Raw genomic sequence first — 21111 nt, 5'->3', positions numbered from 1 at the left:
AATACCCATATTGATATATTTTTGGTTTTCAGACCTTTAATCAACAATGGAGACAGGGGAGAATAGTGAGTGGTTATATGAACTACTGACAGAGGTGCAACTAGACCAGTTCTTCTCCAAACTTAGAGATGATCTTCAAGTTACAAGGTAACTTTATCTAGGGTTTAAAACAGAAAGTGATACATTGGTGTTTGCCATGTGGCAAAAAAACCTTGCCATGGCAAACCTGGCAAACATTTTCGTAACTTTTCCATGGCAAATGTTTCTTAAAAAATTGAAAACACATTTTATTAATTAAACAATAATCGAACATATACTATAGGTGCCATTATAATGTTTAAATTTAATCCTAAAATTTATGAAATTTTGCCATGACAAATTTTTAACATTGCAGGACCATGGCAACTGTTGCTTACCATGACTATTTTTTGTGTGTACATGCAATTTTCACAAAAATTGTAAATTACCTTGATTTGTTGCTTTTTGTATAAAAAAAGATCAGATTGTGTATACATTGACAGTGTATACCATAGTACATGTATCAGAAAGCTGTGAACAAGTATCAAACACATTCAAGAAAATTGTAATAAAGGAGATATGAAATGCATTTCCAAGTTTTCTTCTTTTTAATAGTATGCTAAAATAGAATTAGATATCACCTCACCCTATTTATTAAACATTTAGTGAAAGTATCGTTACTTTTGTGTACAAGCATTTTGATGCAATAAATTCTTGAAATATTGCATTTTTGCATTGTTTTCCCTCATTATGGTATAGTTGTAATTACTGTATATATGATTCAGGATTGCCCACTTTGATTATGTGAAGACAGAGGACTTGGAGAAGATTGGTATGGGTAAACCAGCTGTACGTAGACTAATGGACGCTGTCAAAAGAAAGAAAACTACTGTTACTAAAGTAAGACAATACTTGAAAGGTAGGTAATTGTTAAACATTTTTGGGGTAAAACATGTTCTGTAATAGATTTGTATTGTTGTAAGGTAGAATGATTTAAGTTATATTATTTCTATATTTAAATAAGTGAAATTATTGAAAAAGAAAAACACAAACAAACAAAATTTGATTGATTTAGCTAGATGTTTATTTAAATTTATTTTGTTAATTTTTTCATGGTGGTTAAGCTGTTTTCTACTAATTTCTGCCATGCTGCATACACACTCCTCTATGACATCACCAGATCATAACTTCTTTAAAACACTGTAGGCAAAGTTTGATGCACTTTCCATATTCATGCACAGCTTTTCATTCATTGATCAATGATATATTGTTTTCATTCTCATCCAAATATAGTTTGCTGACTGTAAATTATATTTTGATAATTTCATTGTTAAATTGTATAAATGTATAAACCTTCACAGGGCAGTTCTAAATATTACTTCAGAAAAGTCCATTGTACTAAACATAGGTACACATTTTCAGGCATTTTGCCTGAATTCCAGGTTTTTCTCCTGAAAGTTCTTTTTTTCTATAAAAACTAATTTAAATAATACTAATGTAGGGTTTTTTAGGTTTTCTGATATTATTAACTTGCAACTGTACTAAACATATGCTATAATGGCTGTTGGAAGTATAAAAAAATTACAGATAGACTCCTTATTTAAAACAGTTGTTTAATCCTTTCAGATTTTACCAAAAGTACCAGAAAAGACTGGCAGTAAGAAGTCAGGAAGTGGTTCACCACGGTTATCAGGTTACATGGATCAAGCACTGACCTGCCTCATAGCCGAGAACTCTCTCTTTATATATGGTAAAATTGGTAATGGGAGTTTTGGTGTGGTGAAGAAAGGTGATTGGACAACACCATCAGGTCAAAAGGTGAGATATTTTCTTTGGTCTTGTGGAAATAATGATTTGTATCATAATGGCTAATATCTAGTAAAATAAAATTTTTCAGCCATTGACCTCATTTGAGGAAAAATGCTTTGTGAAAAAAATGCTTTCCATTCATGCGAAGAAAAATCCTTTCCCTCCATTTGAGGAAAAATGTTTTCCCTCCATTTGAGGAAAAATGCTTTTTCTCTATGAAATTAATTTCAGATGTACTTATTTTCAAATTATATAGCTAATTTTGGTGTAAGTATATTCTAGATAATCAACATTCATCACAACATGATGATAATTCTGAAAATGCAAATTTCTTTAGACAGTGCTAGGTGGAAAGCTGTCTATCAAATATTTTTTCATAATTGTAACTGTAACAATATGCATGCACTTTTTTAAAGCAAATCAGAATATCAATGTGTGTTATCATTCTAACTTTCAGAAATTAGTAGCTGTAAAAATTTTACGAAATGATGCATTAGCGTTACCTGGAGCGTTTGAAGATTTTGTGAAGGAAGTTAATGTCATGCATCACTTAGATCATCCTAACCTCATCAGGTTATACGGCATTGTCCTGTCTACACCTCTCATGATGGTATATATATATCTTTATTTTAACCAATAGCCTGCTTGACATGGTTGCTGGTGGCAACAGACCTTGCAAGTTGATGTAACCAGTGCAGACCATAATTACTGGCACATCTGTACTATATAAGCATGGTCTGCACTGTTAACTATTTAGTCAGTACTTATTTTAATATTTGTTCAAAAAATGATGAATGGTTTTAGTCCAAATTGAAAGATGGGCAAGTCAATTTAAGATGTTAAGCATGGCAAATGCTTTATAATTTAATGCTGATAAAAACTTAGCTTTTCATTCAGTTTGCTTCAAGGTTTTTAAAAAACATATATGTGTTCAAATTTTTAAACAGAATCATCACTATTTATTATCAAAGTTTTTATTTTATTTGCATGTAATTTTATGTGAACATTTATGAACATTTAGTTACCTAACTGAATCTGATTACCTGACTTAATCTGATTATATATTATCCTAAATATTTAAGGTAACAGAGTTAGCTCCCCTTGGTGCTCTCATAGATTTCATGCGTAAGGAGCAGGACAGGATATTGGTGTCGGAACTGTGTGACTATGCCGTACAGGTGTCACAAGGAATGAACTACCTAGAAACAAAGAGGTTCATACATAGAGATCTGGCCTGTAGAAATGTATTACTTATGTCGCGAGAAAAGGTGATATACACATTATAGTTTGTAATATCTTATTAAAGTGATTTGTAATCAGACCTGGGGATGATTACATTGATCAGTAATTGATTTAATTACAATTACTTTCTGATTTTATTGTAATTGATTACTATTGATTACTCAGACTTACCTCTGTAATCAATTGAATTACAATTACTCTAAGAGAGTAATTGATTGATAATTGATTACATTCAATGTAAAGTAGAATCCCTACTGATGACCATACCTGAATTAAGACCACCCCCTTAATAAGACTATTTTTTTACAAGGTTCTTTGTGTCAATTGTTACATGATCCAGAATTAAGAACAACTGCTTATCCACTTTTAAGACTACCTAATTCAGTCCAAATTCTTTGCTTTATTTTTAATTTGACTCAACTATTGAGACCACTGATATTAAAATCAACACCTATCTAGATCTTAAATTTGTTGTTGTGATCTGCTTGAATGCTTTGCATGACACTTAATTTCACAAGGTGTGAAAAACTGTTATTATTGGGTTATTGTATGAAATAAGGTGAGAAGGTAAATTTTAGAGTGTTTAGAATGTTGCTTCTAGCAAATTTATTTTTTGTGAAGAATTAATTTTTATTTGATAGGTGATTTATGTACGTCATATAATAATTGATATTGAAATCTGACCAAAGAGAATTTTAAGATAAATTTTTTTCAGAAATATCATTATATGTTTTCCTCTCATCAGATATCAAAACATACTTTTATAGTGTCTTTTATATTGCGCTTGTAGCTTAAGATACATACTGGTTTTTTTTTCCAAACAAAATGACTAAAACAGACCATTGTCTTAAAGTATGTACAAGCAATGATAAGAATGTTCACAGTTAAGACCACCCCACAATTAAGACCATGTTGGTCCAGCCCAGATGATGGTCTTAATTAAGGCTTTTACTGTATAAATGTAAAACAAAAGTTACACTGTATCATGTAAAATAATGGCATCATTTGAATTAAAATAGTTTCCTGTTTAATTTGAAAGTAATCAATGTCAATCAAATTGTAATCATGATTACTGACAGAATTTTAGCTGTCATTGATTAATTACAATTAATGTAATCAATTTTGGACAAGGTAATCAATTACATGATGATTACAGTGTAATCATGTAATCAATTAAAAAATCAATGATTACAATTAATGATTACCCCAGGTCTGTTTGTAATTTATTTTCATAGAAATAAATGAAATTTTATTTGTAATTTATTTTTATAGAAATAAATGAAACATTTTGTAATAACATTTCATCACCTACGACAGTTTTGCTCAATGCACAGATTTAAACAAGGTTGACACCTTTGATTGCAAAAATGCTCGATATGTGGTTTGTTACTTGACTGCTGCAGACGGCACTCTGTAAATAGATAAATAGTTTTCGGTCCATTGCTAAATGCCCTGAAATTTCTGCTATTGCTACTATTTAAATATAATGGCCTTTAGAACAGTTTTGCTTCAAATCTATAGGTTGCATATTAATCTCTTTAGGAGTAGTTATCTTATAAGCAGATCTCTTTCATAAAGACATTTGTATTTTTTATACATTAAGAATACATAGTTTGGATAAAAATTATTTTAGTTGTTACTGATTTTTTTTTTGGTCATTGAAAACATTAGCAACATGGTCATGAAAAGTATTGTTTGATTTAGATAAAAATAGGAGATTTTGGATTGATGCGTGCATTACCTAGTCAAGAAGATCACTATGTGATGCAGGAACACAAGAAAGTGCCTTTTGCTTGGTAAGTTGCATGTTTATGCTCAGAGATTTCCTAATAGATAATTATGCTTACAGATTTTTAAATACATAAAGATGCTTAAAGTTTACATGTATGGTTTTCAAATGCATAATTATGCATACAGGTTTGGTATGTAAGATTAAAATATATCATAAAAACACTTCTTGACAAGGTCGTAATATTGGTAATGTTAAGATAAAGTAAGAAATTCTCATTCTCAATGGAAGCAGTGGCCTAGTGGTTAAGATGTCTGCCTCTCCACCCAGGGGGCATGGGTCCAAGACCCAAATCGGGTCACGCCCATGTTTCTTTCACATGACATTAGTACTATGGTTCCAAGAAGAGGACCTAAAAGTGATTAATATAGATTTGTAAGTTGAAAGAAGTTGTTTCGCAATCAAGCTTAAATAATGTTTATACCAATAAAGGAAGGAAATAATGCTGTTTTATGTATGTATAGGTGTGCTCCAGAGAGTTTGAAATCTCGTCAGTTTTCACATGCTAGTGATGCCTGGATGTACGGTGTTACGTTATGGGAGATGTTTACCCTGGGACAAGAGCCCTGGCTAGGTTATAATGGTTCACAGGTACTTCAATACATTTCCATATACAAAAAAAATATATGTCACAATTCAAACTTGAGTCTGTTTTTACAAAGCTTTTAAGTGTTGTATAGTTCTATGTGTCATTCATTTCAAAGTTTATGAATGAGTTCTGCATCAGAAGTTTAGATCATTGTCTAAGACTCATGACTGTAGCATAGATTTTGACTGAAATATTATCGGCTTAAAAAGTCGGGACAATATTATTGAGTATATTTCTTTATCTACCTAGCTCTGATAATAGGCAAGCATTGATTCTGTTTCATAAGTAGTTATTGTTTTCAATGGTAAGTACATGTATGTGTCTTCCCTAATGACATGTATTGATAACACTTAATGGACTTACTCTGGAATTAAGAATATTTTAATCCATAGGTATAAACAAACGTTTACAATCACAGCTTCGAAAATAAGCACAAAAGGGTGACTAATCTATTGTGACAGGAAGTGCACCTTGAAGCTATAAAGTTGAAAGCTTGTTTGGAATGGCTGGGGAAAAACCCACATTTGCCGAGTTCCGGAAAGTGTCTTTTGAAACAATTTGCAACATTTTGACAGTGATGGTGATCTCAATGAAATTACAAAAAAAGATTAATAAAAATAGTTTTTTATTATTTCATATTAACAGGTTTGTAAGGTGTTGTAACCAAACTTTTTTTATGTTTCAGATTTTACGTAAGATAGATGTGGAAGGGGAGAGGTTACCTAAACCAGACTTGTGTCCTAGTGAGATATATCAGCTTATGTTGCAATGTTGGGCACAAAAACCTGCCGATAGACCCTCTTTCTTGGCCATCAAAGATTTTCTGTGTGAGGTTTGTTGACTTTGGTGTTCCTAATTTATCATGTTGTGTGAAAATTCCTTATTGTGAAAAAGCAAAATATGTATTCTATATATACATGTATATGATCTATCTTAAGGATAGAGGCATATAGATTTGCCATAATGTGTCTGTCCCACTTTCTTGCTGTCTGTTGGTAAACTAGCAAAAGAGTAGAATGTAGGGGCATCCATGTGCAGTGGACACATTTCTAGTTAGCTCATCTATTTGAAGATATAGGGAGGTCACCTAGGCGTCAGTATATTCCTTGGTGTCACACTTTGGTTGAGTTTATGTGTCCAAGTTGGTAATTTCAAAACTACCAAATGAGTTGAAACTTTACACACTAATTCAAGAGCATAATAGGAGTCACTGTCCAAAGCCTAACTCGAAAATGGATCTTGACAGAATTATGGCCCTTTTTAGCTCGACTATTCGATAAGAATAAGTAGAGCTATTGCAGTCACCCGAGCGTCGGCATCGGCGTCGGCGTAACCACTTATGTTAAAGTTTTTGTAATAGTTCAAATATTTTCAAAGTCCATAGACATATGGCTTTGAAACTTTGCACACTTGTTCACCATCATGACCCCAACCTGTAGACAGGAGGAGGTAACTCTATCAAGCATTTTGACAGAATTATGCCCCTTTTTCGACTTAGAATTTACGTTAAAGTTTTTGTAATAGTTCAAATATTTTCAAAGTCCATTGACATATGGCTTTGAAACTTTGCACACTTGTTCAACATCATGACCCCAACCTGTAAACAGGAGGAGGTAACTCTATCAAGCATTTTGACAAAATTATGCCCCTTTTTAGCTCGACTATTCGATAAGAATAAGTAGAGCTATTGCAGTCACCCGAGCGTCGGCGTCGGCGTAACCACTTATGTTAAAGTTTTTGTAATAGTTCAAATATTTTCAAAGTCCATTGACAGATGGCTTTGAAACTTTGCACACTTGTTCACCATCATGAGCCCAACCTGTAGACAGGAGGAGGTAACTCTATCAAGCATTTTGACAGAATTATACCCCTTTTTCGACTTAGAATTTACGTTAAAGTTTTTGTAATAGTTCAAATATTTTCAAAGTCCATTGACATATGGCTTTGAAACTTTGCACACTTGTTCACCATCATGAGCACAACCTGTAGACAGGAGGAGGTAACTCTATCAAGCATTTTGACAGAATTATGCCCCTTTTTCGACTTAGAATTTACGTTAAAGTTTTTGTAATAGTTCAAATATTTTCAAAGTCCATTGACATATGGCTTTGAAACTTTGCACACTTGTTCACCATCATGACCCCAACCTGTAGACAGGAGGAGGTAACTCTATCAAGCATTTTGACAGAATTATGCCCCTTTTTCGACTTAGAATTTACGTTAAAGTTTTTGTAATAGTTCAAATATTTTCAAAGTCCATTGACATATGGCTTTGAAACTTTGCACACTTGTTCACCATCATGACCCCAACCTGTAGACAGGAGGAGGTAACTCTATCAAGCATTTTGACAGAATTATGCCCCTTTTTCGACTTAGAATTTACGTTAAAGTTTTTGTAATAGTTCAAATATTTTCAAAGTCCATTGACATATGGCTTTGAAACTTTGCACACTTGTTCACCATCATGACCCCAACCTGTAAACAGGAGGAGGTAACTGTATCAAGCATTTTTTTTACTATCAAGCACTAAGAATAGTCGAGCGTTGCTGTCCTACCGACAGCTCTTGTTTGACTTAGAATTTACGTTAAATTTTTTGTAATAGTTCAAATATTTTCAAAGTCCATTGACATATGGCTTTGAAACTTTACACACTTGTTCACCATCATGACCCCAACCTGGAAACAGGAGGAGGTAACTCTATCAAGCATTTTGACAGAATTATGCCCCTTTTTCGACTTAGAATTTACGTTAAAGTTTTTGTAATAGTTCAAATATTTTCAAAGTCCATTGACATATGGCTTTGAAACTTTACACACTTGTTCACCATCATGACCCCAACCTGGAAACAGGAGGAGGTAACTCTATCAAGCATTTTGACAGAATTATGCCCCTTTTTCGACTTAGAATTTACGTTAAAGTTTTTGTAATAGTTTTAATATTTTCAAAGTCCATTGACATATGGCTTTGAAACTTTGCACACTTCTTCACCATCATGACCCCAACCTGTAAACAGGAGGAGGTAACTCTATCAAGCATTTTGACAGAATTATGCCCCTTTTTCGACTTAGAATTTACGTTAAAGTTTTTGTAATAGTTCAAATATTTTCAAAGTCCATTGACATATGGCTTTGAAACTTTGCACACTTGTTCACCATCATGACCCCAACCTGTAAACAGGAGGAGGTAACTCTATCAAGCAGTTTTTTTACTATCAAGCACTAAGAATAGTCGAGCGTTGCTGTCCTACCGACAGCTCTTGTTGAACTTAAAATTATTTATGTTATCCAGGCTCTTGTTTTACTATCAAGCACTGAGAAAAGTCGAGCATGTTATCCCACCTACAGCTCTTGTTTTCCCTAAACTTTTTGTCTGTTAAATTAATTTTTCAGTCTTAAAATAATCATTTTGAAGTCTTTAATTGAGTGTTTTTTGTTAAAAGTCATGTTAAATTATTATATATATAAGATATGTAGTATAAAAAAATGGAATGCATGTTATTAAAAAACTTGCAAAATTCATTTTTATATTATTGCTATCAGACTGAAGGAAAATTAAAGGTAAACACTGTTTCCTAATTTATTCATGAGCCAATAGGAGCCTAATCTTCACTGCAGCATGTCTGTAGACTGCATGATATCACCAGACAAAAATGATATTCACCCATTGCTATGTTAGCCAGTTGTTCAAAGTTCATCAAATGTTTGTTTCCAGACATTATGATTTTACTTTATAAAGAATTTTGACAGGTTATATGACCCATTATTAATGGTTGTAAGGTAATATAACCAGACTGACTATTCAGGGGTTATATAGGAAACATCTGTTTATATAATAAGTTATAAAGATTTTTGACAGGTTATATGGCTTTATATAAACAGTTGTGTATATATAACCCCAGTGGCTAGGTTTGGTTTATATAGCAAACAACCTTTTATATACGGTCATATTACCTGCAAGGAATATTTATAACAAATTTAAAATACAACAAACCTCCTTTTTGTAGAGAGAAAAAAGGGATTTTTTGTCATAACTTGACAACATCTGTGTATATAGATTATATAAACCTCACCATTATCCAATGAAAAGTGATGTTGCAAACATGCAGTATTATAAACAGCCATACAACCTGACTGTTATCTTTATAATAAATTCATAATACTGACTAATTGCTTCCTTTGATTTTTGATTGAAAAAGAATTATTACATGTATTTATAGAATATATATAAATATGTATAGTTTAAAAACATCATGGTTTACCAATCAATGTTACACATATGTTACAAACAGGCAGTTTATATATACATATGTAGATGTTAGATACAATAACAGTGTCTCAAATGTCATTTTGCATTATCAAAGGATTCATTAAAAATTTTAGAACACGTTGTGCAGTGTTGCACCTGTTGAAATGGAATACTTTTTTAAAACAATACTTCTCATTGATGAGATAGGAAAATATTTTTATCATTAAACAACTAAAATATATAGATTTTGTGATGGAATTTCAGATTTATTGAATATGTTGAAATCCACAGAAACTTTATCCATGCATCATCCTTACTCTATAAATAACATTCTTTTCTCTCTTTTTGCATCTACTCCTTACACCCCAAAGCTAAGTTACACCCTTTTCTTTAAATTGTTAAACCCTTTGTCTGTTTCCATTGTCTGTAAAACATATGATTTCCCTTTCATACAAGTAAAGTTTCCAAGCATCTTTATCTGTACCTGACATTATTTCAAACCTCTTTCATTAGTTGATCCAGCCTAAAGCAAAGGAAAACCCTTTTTTCTATGACTATTTTTCATAGAATCTTTGTCATTATAAGGCATGCAATGCTTTCAGGCATTTCACTGAAATGACAAGCACCAATTTTCATAATTTATTCTAGAACCTTTTTTCTTTTATGATACACATATTCAGATTAAAAGTGAAAATTTTGTATACTTTTGACATAAATTTGTCATGTTAATCTAAATACCACATTTACTCACTTTTAAGACGGATTGCTTGTAAGACAGGGGTCCTAATTTTGTATAAAAATGGCCGGTATGTGCATTTTTGTTATTGATTCGTTTAATTAGATTTTAATTTGAAACATGTCAAAACAAGTACATAGAAAACAGAAGTATTTCCTTGACCAATAAACATTTCTCATACCATCAGGGTACAATTATTGTATAATGATGAGGTGAAAATCTAAGTCTATGGACCTGGCTTTTGTGATAATTAAGTGGAAAAGAATATTTTCATTGCAAGACGATAGGTACATTGGTTTTATTCTCATCTGAAGGTGAGACTCCCTTGACTGATCATCATCATGTATTGATGACGTATTATTAATGATGTATTAATATTTTAGGTACGTCCAATGGATGTCAAAGCACAACAGAGTTTCAGTGAAGACGGTAAACTGTTTGTAGAGGAGGGAGATCATGTGACTGTGATTGAGGGGAGGTAACTCATGCTTTGATTTTATTTACAAAATGTTTTAGAAACAGATTACCTAAAGTAATTTAAATGTTTAATGTTGTAGCAATATAATGATGTTTTGATTATGTGTGCAGTCTGCGAAATAACTTTTTTAGATCATAGGCAATTTGGGCCTTTAACTTAGGCAAAAGTATAGGCCCGGACAGATAATCATAGGCCCAAAACATTTTAAAATTTATTCTGCAAAATAAAAACAACAGTTTTATTTACAACAACAAGATTCAATTCAGGCACAAATGCATGGAAAGTCTGCCAGTTTTCCTTTCTGTTGTTATATACTATTCATCATTACTTGTCAATCTACTGCTTTCCACTTTATTTGTTTGAAATATGAAAACGAATAACAACAAAGCAAGCGTTGCATTGTTGCATTCAATGTTTCCCGGTTTCGCTTCAGACGTGTAATATAGCTGATTCATGTTTGTTTTTTTAAATCTAAATGGGTCAATCTAAAAATAAATGTATTCTAACGGAAATTTTCGATATTTTGCTGTTTAACTAACAAACATTTACGATTATACTCGAGCATTGTCAGTATATTTACGCTAATCAATCGCTGAAGACGATAAATATAGATTATGCATCATTGAATGACGTATTACGCAAATCTTACTTGGTGAACATAGACTGATGACGTATTACACAATTTCGGAAAAATATTGAAATTGAAACTAATTTTATATGAAAAAACACATTCTGTATTTAAAGGCCCGTCGGGCTTATGATCTTTGAAATTTTTGCAGACCTGAATGGGATTATACACGCTTTGGGCATGTGCCTTATTTCGCAGACTGTGTGTGAAAGTAAGACATATAACAAGTTCATAAAAATCTTGTTTGGATTTTTTCAATAGAGGATATTGAATAAATGTAGATTTAGTACTAACTCTTTTGAACAAGTCAATAAAATCATATTATGCGAGGCTCTGGCAGAAAGTTCAATAAATTTAGAATTGAATCTACATGTATATAGTATTCTTTTTATCGCATATCTAAAATAAGAACAGTTTCCTGTTAAAAAAAGAGTCATTTTTCATTGATGTGCCTGTAGTGTAATGCTAGCGTGCTTATTTTTGTATACAACACAAATGATGCCATGTCAAAGTGTTATTACACTAGTGTTATATTGTTTTATCAAATTGATTTGTTACACTCCTGTATAATGGTTTATGTGATTATTCTGTATATATAATGTTTATATTTTGTATTACTATAGACCAGATTGTTACTGGTGGAAAGGTCAGAACAAGCGAACACATTTAGTCGGCCAATTCCCTCGTCACATTGTGAATACTCAGCGGCGACGTTGTGCGACAGATATTAGTAAACCATTAAAGAATAGTTTTATACATACTGGTCATGGGGACCCTGGAGGGAAGTCATGGGGAAATGCTGAATATATTGATGAGTATGGCTAATTTTTGTAATTAATAGATGTTTTTTTTGTTGATAATCTATTTTAGCTTGTCTTTTCGAAAAATAAGGCGAGTTATTGTAATCACCCTCGCACTTTATGGATGAAAGTTGCTACCTTCAAAAGGGAAGTGAATGGATTTAAACTTCACCACTTGTTATCTGTTATCTAACATGATGGCCATAGGTCCCATAACTCATGAGTTACCTTTCTACAGAATAATGCCCCTTTTCTTACAGTTACTGTCAAGCACTGGGAATAGTTGAGTGTGCTGTTTTACTGACAGCTCTTGTCTATGAAGTAACAACATAAAGTGTATATAGTCTGTTTGTTGGGTTTTACTTCACACCCACACAGTATAGGTCATTCGGCGATGTTCCAACTTAACATGTGGAGGAAGACCTCAGGTGCCCTCCCGGGCACTTCTTAAGGCACGAACGGGCACCTGAGTAGAACCACTGACGTTCCGTAAGCTAGCTAATAGCTTCCTCACATGAAAGAATCCAAAGTCCCTGTTGGGATTCGAACTCACAGCGGTGAGGGGCAAATGGTTAAGTAATACCGTATAAGTACTTATTTCTGCGGGCTTAATATTTTGCGATTTTTGTTAAAATAAAGGGTTTTAAATTTCTGCATATCTTATTTCTGTGGTGTCATCATTCTGGCATTGATGCTTTTTATTTCTGCATTTTAATTAATATATTTTTACAAAATAAAATTACACAATCAGACAACATTTCAAGATTTGTTGATGTAACATTTACAATACTTCCGGTTAACATGTAATCAACATGTATTGGTATATGTATGTTACTAAACGTGCAATGACAAAATTCTATTACTGTACGTGCATATATATGAAGTGTGAATAATAAACAATGGCAAAATCGCACGTAGACACAAGATATTGTACAAATACAATAGGGTATGTATATTGCACAACTAGCTAAGTGTGAGCGAAAATCATACAAACATAATAAGTATTTAAACAAAGAGAACAAGCAAAGTAACATTTTTGTGTCGCCTCTACGGAGTAGTGGGGACATATAGGGATCACTTCTCTGTCGTCTGTCCATCCGTCTGTCCGTCCGTCCGTCACAAAACTTGTCCGGACTACTACTCATAAACTACTGGTGCAATTTCATCCAAACTTTACAGGAATGATCAGTACCAAGTCTAGTTGTGCTTATTGTCAGCATTATCTGGTTCAGTGATTTTTGTCAGAGTTATGGCCCTTTAATAATTTTTAGCTCTACTTTTTTTTTTTGAAAAAAAAAAGTAGAGGTATTGTTATAGTCGCGGCGGCGTTGCCGTAGCCGTTGCCGTTGCCGTAGCCGTTGCCGTGCCGTTGCCGTTGCTGTCCGCAAACTTGTACTGGATCATAACTTTTTTATTTCTTGATGTATTGTCTTCATACTTGGCCACAACAACCCTTGGGACAAGACCTTTCAGTAGACCACATTGACCTTCATCCATAAATGACCTTCAAGGTTAAAAGTCCAAATTTTGCTTGTTCATGCTGTTATTGGCTGTAACTTTGTTATTTTTGAATGGATTGTCTTCAAACTTAAACATAATAATCTTCAAATATATCCCTTAAAAATAACCTGACAGACCTTGACCTTCACTCATAAATGACCTTGACTTTGAAGGTCAAATTATTGAAATATTCATTTTTAGCTCGACTATTCGAAGAATATGAGAGCTATTGTAGTCGCCCCGGCGTCCGCGTCGGCGTCTGCGTTGGTTAAAGTTTTTTGTAAAGTCAAATATCTCAATTATTACTTGAGATATTCAATTGAAACTTACAATACTTATTTATAGTAACAAGGTACATCAGATTGACAAGTTGGATAACTCTGCCTACAATATTGACAGAATTATGCCCCTTTTTAACTTAGAAATTTTGGTTAAAGCTTTTTGTAAAGTCAAATATCTCAATTATTGCTTGAGATATTCAATTGAAACTTACAATACTTATTTATAGTAACAAGGTACATCAGATTGACAAGTTGGATAACTCTGCCTACAATATTGACAGAATTATGCCCCTTTTTAACTTAGAAATTTTGGTTAAAGTTTTTTGTAAAGTCAAATATCTCAATTATTGCTTGAGATATTCAATTGAAACTTACAATACTTATTTATAGTAACAATGTACATCAGATTGACAAGTTGGATAACTCTGCCTACAATATTTACAGAATTATGCCCCTTTTTAACTTAGAAATTTTGGTTAAAGTTTTTTGTAAAGTCAAATATCTCAATTATTGCTTGAGATATTCAATTGAAACTTACAATACTTATTTATAGTAACAATGTACATCAGATTGACAAGTATGATAACTCTGTCTACCATATTGACAGAATTATGTCCCTTTGGAACTTAGAAATTTTGGTTAAAGTTTTTTTGTAAAGTCAAATATCTCAATTATTGCTTGAGATATTCAATTGAAATTTAAAATACTTATTTATAGTAACAATGTACATCAGTTTGCAAAATTGCATAACTCTGTCTGCAATATTTGCATAATTATTTGCCCCTTTGAAACTTAGAAATTTTGGTTAAAGGTTAAAGGTCTTCAAAGATATTTACTTGAAACTTTACACATGCACTTAGGGTCATAATTGGAGGGTCATAATTGTATGTCACTGACCAAGTTCCATAACTCTATCTTGCATTAAGGCTGATTCATATCCCCTTTTCTACTTAGTCTCTTGGTTAATGTTTACATGCAAGTTTTACATATCTCAATAACTATTAAAGATATTTATTTAAACTTCACATATGCATTTAGGGTCATAATTTTAGGTCACTGACAAAGATCCATAATTCTATCTTGCATTTAGGCTGATTTTTCTCCCCTTTTTCAACTTAGAAATTCATGGTAAAGTTTTGCTTGTAAGCTGTTATCTCAATAAGTTAACTACTGAAGGGTTTGTGCCTTTTTTGGGACAACTTTATGCATTCATAATAATAAAACAGTGATTTACTTGATAAAACATCTTAATAACAAGCTTTTCTACCTTTTCTGTCAAATTTATGTATTCATAGATAATTAGTATTATTATACTCAATAAAAAAAAACCTTGTGACATTACCTTCCGAATAGTCAAGCCAATTCTGTATAATTAGACTCTCTCTAAGGCATATAACATGAATTTATAAAAAAAAAATAGCCCTTTTGTGAACTTAAAAAATTCAACATTATCAAGGCTCTTTTACTATCAAGCACTTAGAATAGTCGAGCGTGCTGTCCTACAGACAGCTCTTGTTTTGGCTATTATTGGCTGTAACTTTGTTATTTTTGAATGGATTGTCTTGAAACTTGAACAAAATAATCTTCAAGGATATTCCTTAAAAATAACCATACAAACATTGACCTTCACTCATAAATGACCTTGACTTTGAAGGTCAAATTATTGAAATATTCATTTTCTTTGGCTATTATTGGCTGTAACTTTGTTATTTTTGATTGGATTGTCTTGAAACTTAAACGTGATAATCTTCAAGGATAACTCTTAAAAATAACCCAACAGACCTTGACCTTCACTCATTAATGGCATTGTCTTTGAAGGTCAAATTATTGAAATTTTTATTGTTTTGCCTGTAACTGACTGTAACTTTGCTATTATTGAAGGGACCAACTTCATATTTTAACAGAACATTCTCAAGGACCAGACCTTGTTGTTAATCAAACCCAAATTTGCTTGGGCTCTTTAATGACCTTGACCTTGAAGGTTAAATTACTGAATTTTTCTTACATTTGTGCATTAAATGACAATAATTATGTATTTATTGGTGTGTGTGTGTGTGTGTGTGTGTGTATATATATATCATCATCAACAACAACAACAACAACGTATATTGCGGGTTACTATTTTTAGAATTGCGTGTTTCTATTTTTAGAATTGCGTGTTACTATTTTTAGAATTGCCTGTTACTATTTTTAGAATTGCGTGTTTCTATTTTTAGAATTGCGTGTTTCTATTTATAGCATTGCGTGTTGCTATTTATAGAATTGCGTGTTGCTATTTATAGAATTGCGTGTTGCTATTTATAGATTTGGGTGTTTCTATTCATGTGACAAGACAGACCAACTAAATTTATAAAAAGGAAACGTTAAGATATGTTCAAACCTTTCTATGTTTGCTTTTAGAAAAAGTAAAAAGTCGAGCGTTGCCCCCGCCCGGCGGTGGCTCTTGTTATTTTTAAAGTTTGTCCGGACTACTTCTCTTATACCACTAATGCAATTTCAATGAAACTTTACAGGATTGATCTGTAGCTCAAGTCCTTGGGCATATTGCACGGGTTTTCCGGTTGAATGATTTTTTGGCAGAGTTATGGCCCTTTGATAAAAAGGTGTTTTTTCTGTGTGTTGCCAGATAGGCAAAAGCTTGTCCGGACTACACCTCATAAACTACTGGTGCAATTTCATCCAAACTTTACAGGAATGATCAGTACCCAGTCTAGTTGTGCACTGTCTGTCTGTCTGTCCGTCTGTCACAAAATTTGTCCCAACATGAAATTGGCCATCATGAGGCGACACATGTATGTGATTACTGATCGCTCTTGTTTTCTAACGGTACATGGTAATGTACTTAATATACAATATCGGTTGTTGACATATTTCGACGTAAAAATACGCAAAGGCTTAATTTTCTGCTGTTTTTAAATCTGCGGTGTTGTTTTTAACCGCAGAAATAGCAGAAATAAAGTACCCGCAGAAAATAGTACTTATACGGTAGCATTGATTGCAATGCATGAGTTTTGGATATAATTAATTTTTCTCTATACTGCATTGACAAGGTATGTTGAATTTCAGGGTATATTTACGTAACCCCATGGAGCCTCCTGATCTACATGGACAAGCCCCGCCCCCAGATTCTCCTGAAGATATACATACGGAAAAACTTAAAAGTAAGAATGTTTACTATCACATACTTTATTTTACAATTGCATCATACGGTTTACCAATAAATGCTGTGCTTTTATTGAACATTTGTAGAAGTTTCCTAGAAAATAAAATTTTTGGGACTGTGACTGATGTTAAATGAAAGTTGCCTTATGAACCACTTTGTTTAAATCTATTTCTGTTTCAGAACCATTTGGGTATGCTTCTAGTCGGCAATTCAACTATTCCAAGTTTCAGAATGAACCTAACAGTGGAGACGAACCTGTGTATGCTAGATCACAAAAAAATTCCAATGCAAATCAAGATATTCGTGACCTTGAGAGGTCATGGCCTATGACCTCTGGACATACTAAAGTTTACCGTAAAGAGAGCAATGAGAAACCTCTAATAGATCTAAGTGACGACACTGATGGAGGGTCAGGGGCAAATAACTCTAATAAAACCACTACCCCAAGTGAGATTTCCTCCCTTTTTGACAGCTTATTAACTGGGACATCATCTCAGTACGGGAACTTAAGTCTCCCACAGCCCCTGATAAGGGAGTCTGGCTCCCAACAAGACCCTTTTGAAATCGATGCAGCTAGTTTATATAGTAGGTCAATAAAATCCTCGGATGACAATAATAAAATACGGCAAACTCCGCCTCGATCAAAACCTATAGTGTACAGACGGACAACTTCAATAGACAGTCAACATAGTCAAGATAGCTGGCAAAGTTTTTCACCACCGAAATGTACAGGTATTAAGTTACCACCAGAATATAAAAAACGTGACAATACAGCTTCTCCTGATGCTGGTAGTGTTCATTCCGCATACGCTCCGGCACCGAAAGTTGAAAATCGAGACAGGAAAGTTCGCTCAGCGAGTACCAGTCCTAATATTCCGTCAACTCCGACAAAAACCCAGTCTACAAAAGCTGTTCTTGAAGAGTTGTTTTCTAAAGGAAAGACAAATTTCGCTAGCAAGAATTTGTTAAAAAATCAAAATGTTCCGTGTCAAAGTGAGGCTGATGACACACCTCAGCAGTTAAAAAAGGTTGATAAAGCATTTGATTGGTTGAATGATGCTATAAATAACTTCTCTTTAAATAAAGCTGGGAAAGCTGGTTCTGACCCGACTTTATCAGGGAAATCTGATAGACCTTTTTATGACCAAGTGCCAGATGAAACACAGTTATATAGCCCATCTGTAAGGCCTAAAGCATATCAACCAATGTCGTCTGCAAATCCTCATATGTCGTCTGCAAGGGGACAATATCCAGTTCAGTATTGCGAAGTTCCAATGGAAGATGGTGTTCTAAATAATGAGCGACCAAAATTCATTCCGAAATATGATGAAGTTCCAAGGTTTGATGATCCGAACGACGTTAAGTTACCTATACCAAAAGATATTTATTCGCCTCAGAGCACTACATCCACTTATTCTGACTGGGATGATTTTGATTCTGATTTCGATGACGAAGATGAGCAAACTGTTCGAGGAGCGGTGGCAGGAAATGGAATGCGCACCTCTCCTCCGCCACTTCCTCCTCGTGACTACAGTAGTCAAGGACATGGTGGCATTCTGATCACAGTAAGTGAAAGAGATAAAAAAGCCAAACATTTTTCCTATTGTTCAAGATGGCCACCAGTTAAGTCACACACATTATTTTCTCATTCCAGCAAAGGGCGAAGAAGACTGTCCTAGCAATACCAGACGAACCACAGCAGAAGTTCGTCCATTTTCCATTGATGGCAATCAAATATCGCAAGATGAGCAAAGTGCCGCCTCTCTTCATGATTATCAAAATTTTGAAACACTACAAGTTTTACCGCGAGAAATTTTGTCAAGAACCGAAAAAACCACACGATCTTCTGAGGATTTGTTCAGCAGATCAAAACATAGTTCCAGTCGCGATCATTCGTGGTCAAATCAGAATATCGATGTCACACAGTCATACCCAAATGCTAATAGACATAATCAATATAAAAGATCTTACTCACACAACCCTGATATTACTGCGTCTGATGGTAACTGGCGACGTGAAAAAATTACAGCTTTACAGGAAGCTGTAATTGGACTTACTGATGAAGAGTGTCATGCAGCACTCTGTCACTGTAACGGTCATGTTGAAAAAAGCAATAAAGCACCTGAAAATTGAACAATTATTCCGACTAGGTCTGGCACCTAGGGATTACTGTCATAGGACTTCTTGTTGACACAAGATGGAATTTAGAAGATGCAAGCTCTGCTATGTTAGATAATTATAGATCTGGGAAAAAAGTGTCAATGGAAAGTGCTGTATGAAAATGAAACAATACTAGGTGTTCTTTTTGTTCAAAGCAATCATCTTTTACTTTTTAGTTCAGATTTCAGCAGAAATGCAAGTTAACCATATTTGCTGTATTCAATGGTTCTACCTAGGTACTCTGTTGTGCCTGATGTAAAGCAATAAGAATGTGTTTTTACCTTGGTCTTTCTCCGTCAGTCAAAGCTGCAGTGTATTCATATGGCTATAACAGTGTTGATCTGGCTTAAAACACAACCAAAAAAAGTTCAGTCATGTTTTTTTTTATAATTTGAAGTATATCTGAGGTAATTTTGAGAGCTGATGGCTTATGTGAGCAAGTGATTTAGAACATAAATTTCAAATCACTTGTTCCCAAACTACTGTCTGTAAGAATCCTGCCTGTGACATGGTATACTTTTTAAATATATCTAATTAGGTTCTACTCGGGTGCTTAACACCTGCACTAAATAATTCACAAACGGCCACTGGAAGGTTAGCATAATTATGAACTTTATAGTAATACCATTCTTAGGCACAAAAAATATAATTTTAATTGAGAAAGGTATAACACCCTATATTAGTGAAACATTGGGTTAGTGTGAAATAGTTTTAAAAAGAATTTGTATTCAAAGGAAATTGTATTCAGCAAATTGAGTTCACTACAAAGTATTCAGATAGTCTTTTATATTTATCCATAAATGTTGCTTGATATCAATACATGTATTTGAGCCGTGTCACGACAAAACCAACGTAATGGGTTTGTGACCAGCATGGATCCAGACCAGCCTGCGCATCCGCGCAGTCTGATCAGGGTCCATGCTGTTCGCTTACAAACCCTATTACAGGTAGAGAAACTGATAGCGAAAAGCATGGATCCTGATCAGACTGCGCGGGTGCGCAGGCTGGTCTGGATCCATGCTGGTCGCAAACCCATTATGTTGGTTTTTTCGTGACGCGGCTCATTTATTTTTTTTTACAATTAATGGACTCTACTGAGGTCCAAAAGCTTTAAACATATAAAATTAGAAATTCTTACATAGATCAACTTGGGCATTTAAAGAAAAATAGTATGCTAAAATTTATAGAAAAATATTCTTGGCATTAATTTGAAAGTAAAATTATTGTGAAAGATTTAGTGTTTTAAGTTAAAAGTACAATTAAAATTATTATTCTGAAAAAAAGAAAAAATGATGTGAGTAAATGAGTTGAAATCTTGCATGTCTACAAGTCAAATTGTACACAAATCTGGGACAAAATATTTCCACCAGTCCTGTCATGTGAAAAAAGTGGAGTACTATAAAGGTTATATATTTTTTTTCATAGAAATTAAGTCTCTTTAAGACAAGTAAGATATCAATAGTGTGGTACTACTGTATGATTCTAAACAATTACTTATTTCATACAGAGGGGGCAATGTATTTAAAGCTGCATGCCTCCAGATGAGCCCAAAATGTTTCAAGAAAATCAATATTGAAATGCACTTAACTTTTAAGAAAGATAAAAACATTTAAGATCCAAGTTATATTTTACATGTTATATGTGGTTTTAAGACTGAATTTGCAATTTTTAT

The 21111-nt window shown here is 33.4% G+C and overlaps 1 protein-coding gene across 1 annotated transcript; it reads left to right on the top strand.

The window, feature by feature from the left end:
• LOC132712683 (activated CDC42 kinase 1-like) lies at window positions 1-20300 on the top strand. The gene is given in 15 exon segments (XM_060695091.1): window positions 1-147; window positions 804-918; window positions 1645-1836; window positions 2285-2437; window positions 2910-3095; window positions 4774-4865; window positions 5323-5449; window positions 6133-6279; window positions 10813-10907; window positions 12159-12350; window positions 17183-17277; window positions 17460-18830; window positions 18865-19391; window positions 19393-19455; window positions 19457-20300. Coding segments are annotated over 15 exon segments (3558 nt in total). The 5' UTR covers window positions 1-46; the 3' UTR covers window positions 19559-20300.
• Window positions 20301-21111: the final 811 nt, after the last annotated feature.

Source organism: Ruditapes philippinarum, unplaced genomic scaffold, assembly GCF_026571515.1.
Source record: "Ruditapes philippinarum isolate M1 unplaced genomic scaffold, ASM2657151v2 ctg12231_1_1_1_1, whole genome shotgun sequence".
Classification (NCBI taxonomy): domain Eukaryota; kingdom Metazoa; phylum Mollusca; class Bivalvia; order Venerida; family Veneridae; genus Ruditapes; species Ruditapes philippinarum.
The sequence above is the reverse complement of the archived record's forward strand: the minus strand, read 5'-3'. Positions and strand labels throughout refer to the sequence as shown.